Source organism: Haliotis asinina, chromosome 12, assembly GCF_037392515.1.
Source record: "Haliotis asinina isolate JCU_RB_2024 chromosome 12, JCU_Hal_asi_v2, whole genome shotgun sequence".
Classification (NCBI taxonomy): Eukaryota; Metazoa; Mollusca; class Gastropoda; order Lepetellida; family Haliotidae; genus Haliotis; species Haliotis asinina.
The window spans coordinates 11,975,970-11,996,973 of record NC_090291.1 but is presented as its reverse complement, the minus strand read 5'-3'; the positions used below and the strand labels follow the sequence as shown (position 1 = coordinate 11,996,973).

Below are 21,004 nucleotides of genomic sequence, written 5' to 3'. Positions count from 1 at the left end.
CCTCCTACGACAAGCATGGGTTGTTGAAGGTCAGTTCTAACCAGGATCTTCACGGGGTTCAGCTAGGGTGACAAAAGCATTTTAGGTCCCCAGTTGTTGGTGAACTAACATCATTTTCATAATGTACTGTCGTGGGTAGAAATAACGTTTAATGGTTATCTGCTAGTTTTATGTGTAAATCTGTGACCATCTTGTTTACTGTCCTAGGAAAATATAATCTCTAAATTCATTTTTATTCATTTATTCATGTACAACTTTCATAATCACGATATGGTTGCCATCCTGCTGATGTGGCCTTAGGAGGTGGGAAGGGAGGACTGATTTACTGCAAAGCGATGACTAACTTAGGACTTTGAATGACCGATCTTTTACTTTAAGACAACTGACAAAGCACTGTCTGACCGTAGTTTGGAGTACACTTTACATGAGTATCTGCAAGTGGGTGAAACCATCATTTAACTTTTCTCAATAAATGTGGTTACAAGGTTGGGAATCCTACCTTGATGTTGTCGAATCTGCCATGGACGGTAAGGACATATGGACTTGTCCCTAAGGTCTTCAAATAGATGTGGAATCCCTGGATCACAAGACCATCTCCGAAGTTGATTGTCCTCTTTTTCTTCTACAAAACAAAATGTCACAATACACTGCTTGAAGAATGTTCCTAACCTAAGACTGTACATATAAGAACTATTAACAAAATTTCAGGAGGCCTGCTTTATTGCTCTTAAATCAGTGATGTAGACCACACATCTTATACACAATGTTGTGACATTTCAAGTAGGGTGAGAGGTCACTAGTTAATACATCACTTGTAATGGCGGATTTTGCCGTCTGCACTCAAGCAGAAAAAAAATAAACGTATTAATGAAAATAACACCTGAAATGCAGCTACATGTATATGTAAACATTCTTCCAGGTATGAAGTAAAGTGAACAGTTGACCATGAATATATCTCTCAGTCGTCTGATAACAAATTGTCTGAAATTTTGTGTATTCACAAATGGTGCAGCCTAGACATTGATTGTACAGTCTGATTAATTCACTTGGTTGCACCAGGTGCAGTAGTGAAAAAGATGAAATTATTCCATGTATTCAAACAGATATTTTAATGCAGATTGATTCTACTAACAGCCGCTTGACAGATATCTGTACAACACACTGTAATGAGTGAGTGAGTAGGAATTTACATGTTTCTTGCAATATTTCAACAAAATCAAATTGAGGGGAGGCAGCAGTGAAGCCTGGTTGTTAAATAGTGCACATCGAACATGACAATTCATTTCTCCATATGGATACGATGTGTGAAGCCTATTTCTGGTATTCCCAGTCGTTATAATGTTGGAGTGAGTGAGTGAGTGAGTGAGTGAGTGAGTGAGTGAGTGAGTGAGTTTATTTTCACGCCATACTCAGCAATATTCCAGCTAAATAGCAGCAGTCTGTAAATAATGGAGTCTGGACCAGACAATCCAGTGATCGTCACCATGAGCATCAATCTATGCAATTGGGAACTGATGACATGTGTCAACTAAGTCAGTGAGCCTGACCTCCCGATCCCGTTAGTCACCTCTTATGAAAAGCATAGTCACCTTTAATGGGTAGTAATATTGCTGGAAAAGCGGCCTAAAACCAAACTCATGGCGGGAATACCAGAAATGAGCTTTGGAAATTGTACCTATAGGGGGAATTGAACTTGAGTGGATATATTAACCATTTAGATACTCCATGCCCATTGCCCATGGCTAGAATATCACTTACATGCAGAAAGCATTCATTGAAATAAAGACAAGCAGAAATGGTGTGATCTGTACTCATCAGCACTGACATATTGATGAGTAAACAATGTGGCTTACATTAACTTCCTCCACGCTAAGACAGGAGATGATAGAATCCCGTCCAACGCTGATCCGTCCATGCAGGTCACAGTGACTCATGACACTCCTTGCTCCTACAGTTACCTCCCCTTGCAGACGACTGTTTATGATTGTGACATTGCTATCCACATCGGCTTCATCCTGAAAAAATGAAGTGTTGTGGGTACAGTGAGTGAGTGAGTTACTATTTAATGTCACATGAGCAATACTGCAGCCATATCATGATGATGTGGGTACAGTGATGCATTGATTTTTATCCCCCGGAACGCGTTTTGCGTGGGGTATTAAAATGCACCCAGCCCGTCCGTCCGTACACATTTATCTTTTCTGGAGCAGAACTTCAAAACCATTCAATATTTCTTCACCAAGCTTGACACATGGATAGATCTGGTGTTGTATTAGTGCCTTTTTTCAGTTTGAATATTCTTCATAAAATATTTTTCGAGTTTCCATAGCAACAATTGTGACTTAGACTGAAATTGGAGGTGATGCGGAGGATATTGATGACTGTGTCTTCTTGTTTTTTTTTGCATCCATTCTCAACATTAGTTCACACTTGATGCACATTTGCAAATTGTGTAAAGTGCTGGTTAATGTGATACTGAGACATCCATTCGCATCCTTCCACCATATTCCTAAGTTACTAATACACTAAACCAGCAGCACAACTTTCTGGTTCACACAATGGGCATCAATATCAGAAAGAAAACAAGAGTCATCAGAAGATGACAAATCCCCCGAGCATCCAAAAATTTGAAAGAACAAATCATATCACATAAAAGTCCAACTTGATTCTTTTTCTACTAACTTGATTTTTTTTCACAAAACAAAGTCCAAAACATTTCCATGGAAATCATGAAACATATTAAAGCCAAAATCTGCAAATAGCAAAAGGCACTATTTAAAGATCAGTTTGGTATATCTGCCACTTAAGCTTCTGTTTGATATATCTATCAAGTCTCATAGAAAGATATTGAATGGTTTCCGGAAGTGCTTCTGTAAACGATCCCACCCCTCCCTTTTGAGGTTAAGTCCAAAACATTTCCATGGAAACCAAGGAAAATATAAATGATAAAAACCTGCAAATAGCAACAGGCACAGGTTCTGTTTTTTATATATCTACCAATTTTTTATGAAAAATATTGAACAGTCTGGTAGTAAAATGATTGCAGACAGGTGGACAGACAGGCAGACGGACAGACAGAAGAGGCATCAACTATATCCATCTGCAATATATGGCAGGGGGATGAAAAGAAACTGGCTTCCATCTGATGAGTGACTTGCTGTTTGTTTGGAAAAGCAGTAAATAGTGTAAAAGTAATCAGATCTCTTGGTACTCCAAGCACATCTGGCACAGTGTCATTACAGCAGAACCTACCTTAATGCAAGAGTGGATGATGTTATTCCAGATGAGATCCTTGAAGCCACATTGCTCCAGGGGGCAGGACAGCAGCATTTTCTTGTGTTCTGAGGCTAGGTCTGTAAGGTAGTGGAAGCTCCCACTCTCCACCATACCTGCAGACACACAGTCAGTCAGTCAGTTGATGAATTAACTGATATATGATTAATTGAGTGATTGAGTTGGTGGGTGAAGAGATGCTGGGTGAGTGAGTGAATTGGTGGGTGAGAGAGAGACCGGTTAAGTGAGTGGGTAAGTGAGTGGGTGAGTGAGTGAGTTGGTGGGTAAGAGACCGGGTAAGAGACCGGGTGAGTGAGTGAGTGAGTGAGTGAGTGAGTGAGCAAGCAAGCGAGTGAGCAAGCAAGTTGGTGGGTAAGAGAGAGACCAGGTGAGTGAGCAAGTGAGCTTGTGGGTGAGAGGGAGACCGGTTAAGTGAGCAGGTAAGCGAGTAAGTGGGTGGAAGGGTGGTTGAAGAAGAGAGAATGGTTGAGTGAGTGGATGGGTGATTGTTTGACTAATTGATTGACTATTGTTTTATGCCACACTCAGTTCTATCTCAGCTACATGGCACTGGCCTGTAAATTATTGAACCTGGACAAGACAGTCCAGTGATTAACAATATGAGCATCATACTACGCAACTGGAATATGATGACATGTGTCAACCAAGTCAGCAAGTCTGACCACCCAATCCCTTTAGTCGCCTCTTATGACATACATGGGTTGCTGAAGACCAGTTCTATTCTTGATCTTCACTGGTCTGGAGATAGACTCACATGCTTTCATCCTGTAACCATGTAACTCCTTCCACAGAAGAGCGCGAGCCAGCGCCATGTTGGTCCGAGATTCACTGCTCTGCTGCTGCATGGGTTTACCGAAGGTACCACTTCTCTCACCAGACACAAAGTCTGTCTCGGAGAGTCCAGTGGTCATTGGCAACATGACGTCAAAAAACAGAGAGAGCTAGAAACAGAGTTTAGATTTCGACAAAAATACAGATTTTGAATGTGATTAAATGAAGTGGCCAGACTTAATCAAATTTACATGAGGTAAGTTTGCCACATTCAGCTATACAAAAATAATAATAATGATATGTGCACTTATATTGCGCCAAACTCCATTCACAAGCTGAACGCTCTAAGCGCTAAAAGTCAAAGCAGGCATAATATTATTACCCCACATAACCTGAGCTGCCTGTTAGGTGCTAGAAGGTTATAGTCACATGACTTATCCCACCTGGTACCCATTTCCTGCTGGGTGAACAGAGACACTCTTGAACAAAATCACTTGCCTAATACTCCAGCTATACAATGGCTGTCTGGGGGCCAGTCAAGTCTGGATCTGATAATCCAGTGATCAACATCATTAACATCGATCTGTTGGGGGAAGATGATGTCTAACCCAAGTCAGTGAGTCTGACCACTCGATCCAGCAAAGGTTGTTGAAGACACATGAGTTAAGAAGATACAAAACTGATTCAGTCACTCACTCTCACACTCACTCATTTTCATTCACTCTCTCTATCACTCACTCATACACTCACTCTCATTCACCCACCCATCCACTCATTCTTTTTTTCACTCACGCTTTTCCACTCTCACTCTCTCTCACTCTCACTCACTCTCACACTCTCACACTTTCACTCACTCACACTCTCACTCACTCACACTCATCCACTCCCTCACTCACAATCTCACTCACTCATTCACTCCATAGTATTCTACCTGGAGTGGGGGCTGACCACTGTCCAGACCCATGTAGGTGCAGGCATCGAGCGGGGGCTTCATATAGAAGGACAGAAGTTTCCCAGCAACCGCCTCATTGAAGTAAACAATTCCCACCACCTGAAAATATCAATATTAATTAGCAAAAAATGAAAACTAGTACTGACCTGCATCTAGTGATCTGTGAAGATCTGGGTTAGAACTGATCTTCAGTAACCCATGCCTATCACAAGTGGCACTTCACAATTATTTACAGACCTAAACTCTAAAAACTATACTCACTCACTCAATATTCCAGTAACATGGTGGTAGTCTGATAAAGATTGAATCTGGATCATGCAAACCAGAGGTTAACATCATGAGCACTTAAGTCATCACTAAATCAAAGTGATTTTTACAGCAAGTGTTCTGAATGGTCATTTACTCTTATACGATCAACGACTTTGATTTGCAAAACCTTATATTTATTATGAGTATTTTAAATCCCTGATCCCAACAGATTAATATGACCTCTAACAGATGGGATCACTGACCCTTACTGTAGGATCCATCCCAACCTCTGACTTGACATTACTCACTGATATATTTCATTATGGATACTCACGGCAGGCACAGATCCATCTGACCTCAGACCTGATGTTACTACGGATATATTTCATCATGGATACTCACGGCAGACACAGATCCATCTGACCTCAGACCTGATGTTACTACGGATATATTTCATCATGGATACTCACGGCAGACACAGATCCATCTGACCTCAGACCTGATGTTACTACGGATATATTTCATTATGGATACTCACATCGGGCACAGATCCATCTGACCTCAGACCTGATGTTACTACGGATATATTTCATCATGGATACTCACGGCAGACACAGATCCATCTGACCTCAGACCTGATGTTACTACGGATATATTTCATCATGGATACTCACGGCAGACACAGATCCATCTGACCTCAGACCTGATGTTACTACGGATATATTTCATCATGGATACTCACGGCAGACACAGATCCATCTGACCTCAGACCTGATGTTACTACGGATATATTTCATCATGGATACTCACGGCAGACACAGATCCATCTGACCTCAGACCTGATGTTACTACGGATATATTTCATCATGGATACTCACGGCAGACACAGATCCATCTGACCTCAGACCTGATGTTACTACGGATATATTTCATCATGGATACTCACATCGGGCACAGATCCATCTGACCTCAGACCTGATGTTACTCACTGATATATTTCATCATGGATACTCATGGCAGGGACAGATCCATCTGACCTCAGACCTGATGTTACTACGGATATATTTCATCATGGATACTCACATCGGGCACAGATCCATCTGACCTCAGACCTGATGTTACTCACTGATATATTTCATCATGGATACTCATGGCAGGCACAGATCCATCTGACCTCAGACCTGATGTTACTCACTGATATATTTCATCATGGATACTCATGGCAGGGACAGATCCATCTGACCTCAGACCTGATGTTACTACGGATATATTTCATCATGGATACTCACATCGGGCACAGATCCATCTGACCTCAGACCTGATGTTACTACGGATATATTTCATCATGGATACTCACGGCAGACACAGATCCATCTGACCTCAGGCCTGATGTTACTACGGATATATTTCATCATGGATACTCACGGCAGACACAGATCCATCTGACCTCAGACCTGATGTTACTACGGATATATTTCATCATGGATACTCACGGCAGACACAGATCCATCTGACCTCAGACCTGATGTTACTACGGATATATTTCATTATGGATACTCACATCGGGCACAGATCCATCTGACCTCAGACCTGATGTTACTACGGATATATTTCATCATGGATACTCACGGCAGACACAGATCCATCTGACCTCAGACCTGATGTTACTACGGATATATTTCATCATGGATACTCACGGCAGACACAGATCCATCTGACCTCAGACCTGATGTTACTACGGATATATTTCATCATGGATACTCACGGCAGACACAGATCCATCTGACCTCAGACCTGATGTTACTACGGATATATTTCATCATGGATACTCACATCGGGCACAGATCCATCTGACCTCAGACCTGATGTTACTCACTGATATATTTCATCATGGATACTCATGGCAGGGACAGATCCATCTGACCTCAGACCTGATGTTACTACGGATATATTTCATCATGGATACTCACATCGGGCACAGATCCATCTGACCTCAGACCTGATGTTACTCACTGATATATTTCATCATGGATACTCATGGCAGGGACAGATCCATCTGACCTCAGACCTGATGTTACTACGGATATATTTCATCATGGATACTCACGGCAGACACAGATCCATCTGACCTCAGGCCTGATGTTACTATGGATATATTTCATCATGGATACTCACGGCAGACACAGATCCATCTGACCTCAGACCTGATGTTACTACGGATATATTTCATCATGGATACTCACGGCAGACACAGATCCATCTGACCTCAGACCTGATGTTACTACGGATATATTTCATCATGGATACTCACATCGGGCACAGATCCATCTGACCTCAGACCTGATGTTACTCACTGATATATTTCATCATGGATACTCATGGCAGGGACAGATCCATCTGACCTCAGACCTGATGTTACTACGGATATATTTCATCATGGATACTCACATCGGGCACAGATCCATCTGACCTCAGACCTGATGTTACTCACTGATATATTTCATCATGGATACTCATGGCAGGGACAGATCCATCTGACCTCAGACCTGATGTTACTACGGATATATTTCATCATGGATACTCACATCGGGCACAGATCCATCTGACCTCAGACCTGATGTTACTACGGATATATTTCATCATGGATACTCATGGCAGACACAGATCCATCTGACCTCAGACCTGATGTTACTACGGATATATTTCATCATGGATACTCACATCGGGCACAGATCCATCTGACCTCCGACCTGATGTTACTACGGATATATTTCATCATGGATACTCACGGCAGGCACAGATCCGTCTGACCTCTGACAAGACTCCAAATTTCCAACCTTTTCTTTGTACAGAATGTCCTCTACAAATCCCTGGAATCATACACAGAAGATTAAACATTTACTTCAGACAAACTAATATTGGTCACAAAAACAAATTAATAGTAAATCACAGAGAGCAATATTGCTGATAAAGACATTACTGCTAAAGTAACTGATTCAACAGAATAGTCACACATCAAGTGCTTCATGTTGTCAATAAATTGTTGTACGAATGTCATTCACTTAGAGAACTCACCAATTCCTGAAAATATTTGAAACTTAAAATTCAGAATTCACATTCTTTTCCATTTTTTTCCCATTCGCATCCCGCCTTCATCCAACCCCAGTATCCCTCAAGGATCCCACCCCGACTTCATCCTGCCCCAGTATCGCTCAAGGATCCCATCCCACCTTCATCCAGTCCCACCCTGACTTCATCCAACCCCAGTATCCCTCAAGGATCCCACCACTCCGTCATCCAGCCCCAGTATCCCTCAAGGATCCCACCACGCCTTCATCCAGCCCCAGTATCCCTCTAGTATCTCACCCCTACTTGATTTAGCCCCAGGATCCCTTCAGTATCTCATCCCTCCTTGATCCAGCCGAAGGATCCCTCCAGTATCCCACCCTCCCTTGATCCAGTCCCAGGATCCACCCTTCCAAGATTCACTACTTTAGAAAGCCCTCCAGTACACTGACTGACTTATCCAAGAACTTCCTCACTCCTGTCTTACTGCAACAGCAACACCTTCTGTACTCACCTGTGCATCGATCTTAAACACTCCGTGGTCCTTACAATACTGAGGTGTGGACGGCACAGAGATTGCAATGGCCTCCGACTGTTTCCAAGCAATATCTACAACATTGACAACAGAGTCTACTTAGTGTCTCCTTACAGACCTGTAACATTCAGAAATGCTGCATCTTTGATGCATTTCATCATCATCATCATCATCATCATCATCATCGTCATCTTTGTTGCTGTCGTCATCTTTGTTGCTGTCGTTGTCATGGTCATTGTTGTATTCATCATCATCATTGTAATAGTCACCATCATCTCAGTCAACAAATTTGTTGTCATAGTGATAATCATTATCATCACATTATCATGCTTATGAACATCATTATCATTGTCATCATCAATCATCATTTTGAGGTGTGGTCTTGTGCATAGAGTGCAGGTTACAAATCAGTTGAACTTAAGCAACACTGGCCACAAAGAGTCTTTTTATAGGTGTCAGTGTTTGGCAGTGTGACTCATGAGAGTCTCTGTGACTTCATCATCATCATCATCATCATCATCATCATCATCATCATCATCATCAAACTCACCTGCGTCAGCTGGAATGGAAACTAGCATGTCTGTGCTACTGATCCATACACCAGGGTCTGCCTTCACTGCCAGCTGAAGTAAGCAATGCAGTCATTTCAGAACATAGTCACCATTATATAATTCCTGGCTTTCTCAATAATCATCATAAGTCATGCAAGTATTGTATTGCTTTGTCAGATGTAACAGTGTATTGTACTGCACGATGTAATAGTGTTTTGTACTGTAAGATGTAATAGCGTATTGTAGTGTAAGATGTAATAGTGCATTGTCCTGCATTATGTAATAGTGTATTGTACAGTAAGACATGATAGCGCACTGCATTGTGTGATGCAATTGTGTATTGTACTGTATGATGTGATAGAGCATTTTACTGTAAGATGTAATTGTGTATTATAATGTAAGATGTAATAATGTATTGTCCAGTGCAATGTGATAGAGTATTGTATTGTAAGACATGATAGTGTATTTTACTGTGATATGTAATAGTGAATTGTACTGTAAGATGTAATAGTGTACAATGTGTGCAGCTCATTTTTGGTGTTCCCTGCCTCAATATTGCTTGAATATTGCTAAAAGGGCATAAAAACTATACTCACTCATGCACTAAAGGGATTCCCGCATAACTTTATATAAAACACTTACTTTTTCAGTGAATATTTTGAGGTAGTAGTCCAGCATGTCCACAAGTCCGTCATACTGCGGTGAGTCGTACTGGACAGGAAGGGTCATGAATACTCGACCACATGTATCATAACCGTACGGTCGACCCTGTTACAAACACAGAGCAGTGACTGGTCACTCTGTTATCTCACTACATATGGATTAAACGATGCTGATCTTTTAATCCTCTCACAGCTTCTGTCGAACACATTCCACGGAAGAGCAGCCTAATGACATCCCCAGAAAAAACTTGCAATAATCATTTAACAAGCTGGATTTACGTGTCATTTGAATCATATATGGAATGCATTAATTCTCAGCTTTCTAAACACATAATTTTCAATTAGTTTATTTACCTTGAAAAGAAACACTCGCAAATTAAAAACATGTCACTTCAGGCACTTCACGTCATGTGGTACCTGGCCTAGTATTTTCTTCATAATGGAATAATGCTCTTATAATTTGATCAATATTTTACTTCTCTGATGAAGAGAAAACAATGAAGTTTCCCATTTTCTAAAAATTTGTAACTTTCCGTGTTTTTAGTTAAAAACAATCTCAAAGTTACGTCACCGACTGGATGAATAGGAACATCATGGCAACAGTGGTAAATGAACTACCCTACATACATCCTGAGCACCTACCACATTAGCGAGCCTGACCACCCAATCATCTTAGTCGCCTGTTACGACAAACATAGGTTACTGGACAATTCTAACCCTGATCTTCACAGATTTGAAATATGGAATATGAAAATATGTGATTACAGTAGAACTTATTTCATAATACATACTTCATAAATGACCTCTAAATAGGCAATGTTACATAGTACCAGTCTCTTGTGAACAAAATGTCCATGCACAGCACTTACATTTATCATCCCATGTTTGAGGATCAACAATTTTGAGCCAAACAGTCCAAGTCTGTAATACTCACATGATGGAGGATAAGTATTCGGGCATCTTGAAGCACATCAGGGTTGATCACCTGCAAGAAAGTTACAGTGAGGTTTAATGCTGCTTTGGACAGTCCAGTCCAGTCCAGTTTAGTCCAGTTACATCATATCCAAGTCAGTAGGGCCTTTGGGACATCTAAACATCTTGATGTGTATGACTCCAAAACCTTTCCAGCACTGCTGAACTTTACACCAGTTCCTTGGGCCCAAGTGAGATTTGAAACCTTTAATATACTGGACACAAATAGTTAGGGATATTTGTATCTTTTGAAATTATGAATAATGATGTATTAATTCACTGACATACCAATGAAATATCAGTCATTAAAAATACCAATATCCCCTCCTTGTTTGGAGTCATGATGACTCCTTGATTTTTATGCCTCGGGCAAACACTGCCATAACCCTCCAAGCTCTGATAAATTCTACAATACTCAGTGGGTCCAGGTCATATTTGAAACCTTTATAAGACTCACCATTTACCCTTCTAGCTCTGAAAAACTCTATAACAGTCAGTAGGCCCAGGTGATATTTGAAACCCTTAATGTGTAAGGCTCACCATAACCCTCGTGGCATTGATGTGCTCTACAACAGTTAGTATGACCTTCGTGGTATTTACCCCCTAAAACTCACCGTGTAGCCCTTCCTGGTACTGATAAACTCTACAACAGTCAGTATGACCTTCGTGGTATTTACCCCCTAAAACTCACCGTGTAGCCCTTCCTGGTACTGATAAACTCTACAACAGTTAGTATGACCTTAGTGGTATTTACCCCTTAAAACTCACCGTGTAGCCCTTCCTGGCACTGATAAACTCTACAACAGTCAGTATGACCTTAGTGGTATTTACTCCCTAAAACTCACCGTGTAGCCCTTCCTGGCACTGATAAACTCTACAACAGTCAGCAAGGCATTGATGGTGGCTCCACCACTCCCAACGTTAGACTTGGGATCTTCTACAGTCAGCAGGATGACGTCCTTGTCAATATATCCCTTGGCCTGTCGCAGCTCAAGCTCTGTGCACAGGAAAACAACATGTAACTCTGGTTTAGGCCCCTGTTCTCATTTGCCCCACTTGAAGTAACAGCAACTTGTTCTCCATCCATGAATATCAACAAAGCATATTGCTGTGATCCCCTCTTTAAAGTGTATTTATGTTTTAAAAGGATGAAGATGGATGAAATACTCCTTCAAAATAATTTCATTTTTAAGACAAATCAAGCAGATGTGAAATCAGAATTAACGTCCTATTCAAGATTATAAGATGCATTTCGCGACCCAGTGAGGTAGAGAAACAGGAAAGTAAACAAGAAGAATCCAATCGCCTTCTAATACAATAAAAGGCAATAAAAAATGCACTCAAACACCCATGAGTCTATATTAAAATAGGAACAGTGGGGTTGCCTAATGGTTAAAGCGTTGGCCTGTTATGTGGAAGACCCGGGTTCAAATCCCCCTATAGGTACAATGTGTGAAGCCCATTTCTGGTGTCTACCATTGTGATACTGCTTTTGAATATTGCTAAAAGCAGTGTAAAAGCAGAACTCAATGAGTCAGTCAATACTATAATAAGGAATTTTTTTAGCAATCCTAGGTTCGTTCTCTTCCCACGATGGTTACTTGTCCCATCTTCCTATGTAACCTCTTTTCTAATATGTCCCTTCCATGGTGCGATTGTTCAAGACTCGTGATTGGAGGTAATCAGCGACCTTGTTTCAAAAGTGATCTCGGTAATTTCTGGATGCATCATGAAAACTAGAACCTCTTCCCGATCGCTATACTCAAATGTTTCTTCTAGACAGAACTCAGTCATGTCATTTTTCTTTCTCCACATTGCTTGCATTTGTCAAGTTGAATCTAAGTCAATGTAACACGTGTTCTGATTGGACAGAAAAAAGGGAGATAAATCTGCTGCCATATTTTGCCGCTAGGGGATTTTCTGAGAACACGAAATATGGCCGTATTAGAACAGAGGTTCATAGGAAGATATGACAAGTAACTTCTGTGGAAGAGAATGTCCTTGGTTTGGCACTAACAAAAACCGATTACTATACAAGACATACAGGGACCAAACTTTTACCTTTAGGCAACCACTAGTTCATCACATCACAGTTTGACAGAAGCATATTTAGGATGTAGTCAAAATCAAAATCAAATTGGCACCATAAATTACCACAGATAAGCCTTTTTTTTGTGTTATAAATATCAAAATCAAATTAGTACTACATAGTAAAATAGATAAGTCAAGTTTTGTGGAACCCAAAAGCAGTCTGTAGAATGGGGTCGGCCTATCTACAGGTTACACCTTCGTCAAACATTGTTTTCAGGGTATAGGTAAGTGACATCGTATTACTTTGTGTGAATGAACAAGACAAGATGACCCTGTGTATTTGTATTTGAATTCAAAACCAAGGAAACAACAAGGTCTGGTTTCATTTTACCTTTCTGCAGAGCCTGTGTGTGGGTCTTGTTTGCACATGTGAGGACTATCGCTGTCCATTTCACCCTCTGGGGTGGACTTGCCATTGCTATTAAGAAGAATAAAAATTGATTATATCATTACCATGGCGACATGCAAAATACAACACTTTTCTCCATTAACTTTTGTATTTTCTCCATTAACTTTTGTAGCTGACTGATTTCATTCTTTGTGACCGGGGCACTTGACTAGCCTGGTGATTAAAGCATTTGTTCCACAACCCGAAGTCTAAGATCTCCTAACTTTTCTTGTAGCATTTGTTCCTCCAATACTGTAACATAGAGGCACGAATGTTATGAGAAAAGCTACGAGATCTTAGGCTTATGAGGGCTTTGTCAAACAGGGCCCTAGTTCAGTTCCGCATATGGATACATTGTGTGAACCATGATATTGCAGAAATATTGCTAAAACAGTGATGTATAACCATACTCAGTCAGCATTCTTTGAGACAAAAGTTCAAAAGAGTTTGTTTCAGTTTTGCAGATAAAATCCAACTTGCTCACTCAACAGGTATCAGAGGGGTTCAAAAATTCTATCGCCTGACGCCCAGGACAAGTCAGTTTTCATTTCGGGCAATCAAATAATGGTATCTTACTTGTCCATGGGCTACTTGATAATTCCTCATTATGGTTGCAAACTGCAAATAAACTTGGATTTCATTGTATATCTGCTCAAACTACAGCTACTAAAGTTTGCAATGATAATAAAGTAGGGTTATCTTTCTTGGCTATTTATCACTTTTTGATAGATAGTCCAGTAAACATTAACATCAAATATCACGTTGATTTATTCTTTCTTAATTTCATCATCATAATTATGTCATAACAAGGCAAGTGGAAAATTAGTCAGCAAAAGTTACTTTCTTAAAGTTCCTTGCCCTGTGGCTTTTAAAAAAATTCTTGAACTCCTGAATCAGATTTGGTCACATATATACTCTTCAAAATAAGTCAGGGAACCTGAACTTTCAATTTGGATAGGAAGTGTAAACACTGACAAATGTTTCAAGCACCGACATGCACCGAATGCACCACCATTTCCCTCTATTACCCCTAAACACAACGCATGATATATATGTGCACAACGCAGGTCCCATTCTTGAATTTGACAGTTTTCAAGAGCATCAATAAATCACTTACAATATTAATTTTGCCACTCATCTTGCATCACACATTTCTTAGTGTTTGTTTCGAGTCATTTGTTTTAAAATGAATATCGTATACATGCAAATTACATGCTATACACCAGTCATCTTTCAAAAGCGACAACATTCCAAATAGCTGTGGTTGTAAGGAAGTGCAAATGGTGATGCACTCTCAAAACATTCAATACTATCATATCAACATTGATTGACTCTGATAAATCTCCTTAATATTTTTAATTGTAAATAAAAAAAATGAAGTTTTCCTACTTTTTTTAAGAGTATAAGTGTAGCTGCCCAACAATTATGTCACTGTCTGGTTCTACAAACAATAAAGCTGTGAGTACGCTGAACAACCAGCTGTCAGACCACATCACACGAACAACACCCAGTACAGCCCTTGAACTTGTAATCTACCAATTCCTTCTACCAGTGAACATCCACATTAGAATGTTAGATTGACGCTAGAGGTGACTAATGAGATTGGTTGACACCTGTCATTGTATCGAGATTGGTTGACACCTGTCATTGTATCCCTATTGCCTGGATCAATGCTCATGTAACTTTGAATGTCATATGGATGTTCAAGAACCAATTTATGTAAACTCTTTAGTATTTCCTGGTTAGCTTTAAATGACAGAATCTGCAGAAATAACTGAAAAAGATACAATAGTTTTTCTGTAGTATATGAATAAAGAAAATATTCCAGGGTAATTAGCCAAATCTAGGCAGTTAGTGGGAGCCAGTGGTATAGCTGTGCAGTGTGTTCCAAGTGTAGGTATTTCTCCTACAATATCATATCTTTGTGGTCTCAAATTTGAAAACAAATGCTTCAGGAATGCTTTTCACCTGCAAAAGGATGAGAGAATATGAAAACTTAGGGTGTCTGTTCATAATTTATGGCTGACGATTTTTCCAGAGAAAGTTTTACATTGTGAATGGCCCCTCCTAAAATTTCTTTACAAAACAAGTGACCCCCTTGCATGTCATGTACGAAATCAATGACACATCCTAATGCTCGTACCCATAATTTTCTTCAAACTTTTTTCATGTACAAACTTGCTGACCACTCCAAAGTACACATGTACGAAATTGATGACCCCCTGGCTCTCCACAGCAAAATGGTTTACCACACTTAAAATCATCAGCACCCCTACTTGCCATAAATTAAGCACGGTCCCTTATGAAACAAAAGTAGTTTAGTGGAATCCACATCGTATCACACCCATATCATCAGGACTCACATCATATCTCCGTCTAATTGTATTGTTATTCTGGAAGTTGGTCACTCAATAATGAAACCTAACTCTTGACTTTCAGTATCTTTTCGTTGTTTTTATGCATCTCTCTGGATGCAGTATTTCGGGTTTTCTGGTTCCACTCTCTGCATCTCTTGGTACCAGACGCGCACGTGTCACGTCAAGCCATGCTATCAGATTGTTTTGGTTAATCCCCATTTAGAATCATGTAAGTCTGTACAGCTTCATTCTTGCTTGACAACAAAAGAAGAATTTGTACTGAAATGTTACTCCATAATTGTCATCCATATAGTATTTTCCTTTAATGCAGTTCTTAATGATTGGTTAAGTATCTACCTGATTTGTTTACTTAAGACGTTAATTCAATATTCATGATCAACAGAACCAAATATTTATGAATATCTACTTCTTTGAGAGGCATTTATTAGTTGGGGCAGTAAGGAAGAATGACAATATATGGATGATTCCTTTTTGCTATGAGAGCGATGTTTTACTTGCTTGATAATTGTGTTAGAACCTACAAAGAAATGTCGTTCTCACAGCAATAATATGCTGTTCCTTGGGGCATCCATAATGGGGGATCCATAATAGGGGATCCAGAACAGGGGATCCAGAATGGTGGATCCAGAACAGGGGATGCAGAATGGGGGATCCATAATGGGGGATCCAGAACAGGGGATCCAGAATGGGGGATCCAGAACGGGGGATGCAGAACGGGGGATGCAGAATGGGGGATCCAGAACGGGGGTTCATGCGGTTCAGATGCCACCTTTTAAAAATCACTTATGACCACACTGAAGATTTTTTTTTGTGTTGGTAGAGCCCCCTTCCCAACACCCCTTCACCCTTTCAGAATTCCTGGATCTGCCCATCCATATATTGCCATCCTTCCTAATGAGCATCTACATTTGTTTTGTGAGAGCGTGTTTTACTTGAACCCTTATGTCCTTCTCGAAATTGTGAAGTGCAAGGATGTAATATGTACTGTAGCGCAAGTCATGTTAGTTTGCCAAGGTCGCACCTGGTACTGTAGACTATAACTAGTACATACCAAATTTGAGTGTCATGAGACCAGTGGTTATTGTTAGATAAACATTTGCATTTGTCACCCAATCTTCACCATACATATCATATTCGGCACATAGTGTATTCATTGCAGACCTACTGTTTACACACAAGTCAGAAATGTCTAGGTGACATAAACTTGCCCCGTTACGATTCAGAGGTTTTTCAAGATATTGAGGTACATGAGAACAGAATTGGATATTTAATGCATCTGATTAATAATCGTATGTCGTCAAATGATTCCCTTGACTTGATCAGTAAGCTGAAAAAAAGGGAGAGAATCAAATGAAATAATGTATAGTTATCCCTCCTTACCAGGATATGATTAGCTGATGTTCTACCTGCAAACCAGTATCCGTTTACTGTTCCGCTTTCAGTATAAGATCACTGGTCGCTATTACATTAACAATTGATAACAAAATGGAGGTACATTATATATTTCACCAATAGCTAGATGCGCGAGGTTGAAAGCGAACATGGGACTAACGAGGGCTGGCTTATGGACAGATCATTTTACACCTGTTCCATTATGCTGCAATTCAAGTGTTTACCACAATCCACCTTTGACATTTCAACCCCAAGTTCTGAAATAACATTTCATGTTCTGGGGGTTTGCGGAAAACCGTTGAGTGTTATGAGGAATATGCACTTGTTTCAATACGTACCAGTTGTGAAGATAGGATCCGATCCTCTGGTTTATTGACAAAATTCACGTGAGGGTGTGTTTATTAGAGTTACCTCCCTTTGTACACGGTCCGGTGCATTGGAATGGGGTCCTATTTCCTTGGACGAGTCTGACACACATACATACATCAAGTCCATGCAAGTCTATAAAATATAGCAAGTCTAGATTTCCACGATTTCGGGGAAATCAAGAACGTGTGGTATCGATTTCATTCTGATTACCTTTTATGAACATTTTTGGGGGTCTTTTTTTCGAAAATAATAAGATTAATAAGAAAACGATTCAATAACATAATATTGCTAAAAATGCAGTTCTCTTTCTGCTTGGGAAAACTGTATACAGGTGTGAAAATGCTGTAATTACTCTACTTTAAGAAAGCTAATATAAATGATGTCATTTGAAAAATACAAAATGGGGTTTTGTAAAAACACAAACCTGTCTGCCACTTTACCCGTGATAGACATCGTGAGCATCAGTCAAGCAATTGGGATACGATGACATGTGTGAACCAAATCAGCAACCCTGACGATACGAATTGGCAGGAAATTATACAAGTCTTACACTTATTAAGTAAATGTCTTTGATCGTTAAGGAAAGAATACAGTACATGTACTTTGCTTTTGTAAGCTTTTCAAACTTATGATAATTTCGTATATTGATAACTGGCTTTTATTGGGTTCCTAAATTTGCCATCAGCTTATTTTAGTCAGTAAGCAGTATATCAGATAGTCCCTAAAGCATATTTAACACTTTCGCCTGGCCTTTTCCGGCTGCTAAATACTCTGCATGAACGAAGAAAGTCAGTGTTTTCCTTAGTTTCTGATCCCCATATCTTCACCTAACGCTTCTGTTTCATCTTCCACAGAAAAAACCCCAAATATGTTTCTATCTTATGTTTTTCAGACTAAAGTACGAGTTCTCGTTATTGTTTTCACACTTATGTCTACAATTTATATAGCTGATATGCGAACGTGTGAAATATCTGCTAACCTAAGTTCGGGATTAACTACAGTTCCAGTGACAGGGAGATAGGTAACTTAATGAAAGGACTTTACTGACGAACAGATTAGTGCAGAAGCGAGCAATGCTGAGTCCAAAGCGACTTATTTGGAACAGACAATGGCTTTTTGCAAATTAGTGTGCGATGATATTGTATTACAAAGGACACTGATCAGGGTAAAACTAACGATTCCTTTTTTATACGCATCCATGCCCTCCACATTTTCAGCGGGTTACTCCATATATAGGCGCTCGACTTAGATATATTTACAACTATGACCTAAATATATAACACACAGACATTTAGGCCACACTAATAAATATATATGAGTCGAGCGCCTATGGTTTTGTCGCAAAAAACGCCATTATCTAGCCTCATGTAAGAATGTCGAGTTTTGATTGACTCTGATAAAATACCATATACATCAGTCACGATCCGCGAGCGCGAGTATAACAGTCGTGTACCCTACGAAAGTCATATGACCCCGCTACGCCTTGGTGACGACGTGAAGTGAGAAAAGCGTGCATCGACAAGCCTTTAGTAACGTGCGGTGCTCTGAGGTCAAACGATCAGCTGGTGTCAACATGGCAGCAATGAAACGTGTTGTGTGCTGCGTGTTGTTTTGTTTTGATCTAGTGAAAACATTCAGCTTGATAATACAACCTTACTCGGGACCGATAAAACCCCTTATTTCCCTCGACACGATGTGATAACTTATATTATGAAAATCGTTGGTAGAATGTGATGTTTATTATTCTTTGGAGTGTACGTTGTATTGATAGAATAGAGGCATAGTGTGGATGATGGATGGTGTAATTAGCCAAAAATATCGATAGCCCGAACTAGCTTTTACGTGCACAGTTCCCTTTCGCTGTGTTGCGACTGCTGAATCAGAGGTATGTTCTCGTGATTTGAAACCTCTGACTGTGAACGATCAATGAAGTTTCCTACTTGCCTATAGATTTCGCCCATTCTTTTTTAACCGTTTCCTCGTCGAAAGTTGAAAATATGTGATTTCGTTCCATAATGTGATTTCTGGAAGATAAAACATAATTAGCAAATATGCTGTCATCAGAACAGAACTCTGATTACACTCATTCCGAGATACTCGGTATAAGAGATACACATATACAGTTGATTGTTCATAGGACAAGGAGATGTGTACATGGGAGAGTTTTCATGACGTTGGGGTAGGGGCATGGGGATGTGTTTATTTTTTTAAAAAAGAAAAGAAAACTAACTCGTTCACAATTAAACTATTCCTTAAGTTTTCTCACCTTTTGTTTTGAACCTAGGGATTTTGGATACGCAGATTCAGACGCAGACAGAGACGATTTAACTTCAATTATGTATGTGACTGTTTTGGCAGTACTGTGACATTCTGGTCATAAGTGAATACCTCCCGCTTTCAACTACAATCACTGCTTTTGTAGCAGACACTTTCAAGAGGAGTCAAGTTTTTTAAGGCGACATTTTTCGCTCAGAGACTCGTCCCCTCAACACAATGATTACGGGTTCGAATCCCCGCTCGCTCAGATCATGTATGTCAGGGTAATTTAATTTTGTGAGTGCTCAATAAAGATTAACTCCCACATCAAGGTACTGCTACTATTACTACTACTGCTGCTGCTTCTGCTGCTACTACTACTACTACTACAACTACTGCTACTACTACGGCGATGGGATAGCCTAGCGTGGTGGATGAAACATTCACTAGCCATACCGGAGCCCCGAGTTCAATTCCTCACATGGGTACAATCTGTGTAGGCCTGGTGTCCCAAGCCGTGATATTACTGATAAACCATACTCACTCACTACTAACTGTAGCAGCAGTAGTAGCAGTAGTAGTAGTGGTCTCATTATATCCCAGAATGAGTGTTTTGTGGTTTCGATTAAACAGCGCTGACTGTGAAATGTCCTATGCATGAGCTGTTGAGCTGTATGTAAAGGGGCAAGGTCAATGAACTGATGATGAGCTAAACAAGCCTTAGTTAACGTGTATTTTTGTGCATTTATATATTCAACCTTACTGTACGACGATGAAGGCAATAACTCTTTCTGACTACTTAAAAAAAACTAAATATCCCCTTAAACCGTTTAGTGAGTGAGTGAGTTTAGTTTTACGCCGCTCTTAGCAATTTCCCAGGTACAAGGCGGCGGTCTGTGAGTGAGTGAGTGAGTAGGTGAGTTGAGTTTCATACTCACTAAAATATTCACACATTCTCTATTATCTGTTTACTACGTCATGTATGTGATTAGTCACTAACGGTGACTGCTGAGGGGATGCTATTGCAACAGTTTTTCACTCCTCGAATTCTCTCATTTGAAGTCATTTCCCAAATGAA

The 21,004-nt window shown here is 40.1% G+C and overlaps 1 protein-coding gene across 2 annotated transcripts in view; it reads right to left on the bottom strand.

Annotated features, from left to right (window-relative positions):
• The window catches only part of LOC137257973 (L-fucose kinase-like), a 43,291-nt gene extending 23,603 nt beyond the window's left edge, over positions 1–19,688 (bottom strand). The window contains exons 1-13 of one of the 2 annotated variants that reach the window (XM_067795497.1): positions 19,615–19,688; positions 13,475–13,561; positions 11,898–12,049; positions 11,015–11,065; positions 10,061–10,186; positions 9,418–9,490; positions 8,847–8,941; positions 8,056–8,136; positions 4,997–5,116; positions 4,049–4,235; positions 3,253–3,389; positions 1,854–2,015; positions 500–622 (exon numbers count right to left, since the gene is read on the bottom strand). In XM_067795497.1, the coding sequence (XP_067651598.1) occupies positions 500–622; positions 1,854–2,015; positions 3,253–3,389; positions 4,049–4,235; positions 4,997–5,116; positions 8,056–8,136; positions 8,847–8,941; positions 9,418–9,490; positions 10,061–10,186; positions 11,015–11,065; positions 11,898–12,049; positions 13,475–13,561; positions 19,615–19,684 (1,464 nt within the window). In that variant the 5' untranslated portion in view covers positions 19,685–19,688. Of the gene's footprint in view, positions 1–499; positions 623–1,853; positions 2,016–3,252; positions 3,390–4,048; positions 4,236–4,996; positions 5,117–8,055; positions 8,137–8,846; positions 8,942–9,417; positions 9,491–10,060; positions 10,187–11,014; positions 11,066–11,897; positions 12,050–13,474; positions 13,562–17,639; positions 17,711–19,614 lie in introns of those variants that run through there. The other variant, XM_067795498.1, reaches the window with a different exon arrangement.
• Positions 19,689–21,004: the final 1,316 nt, after the last annotated feature.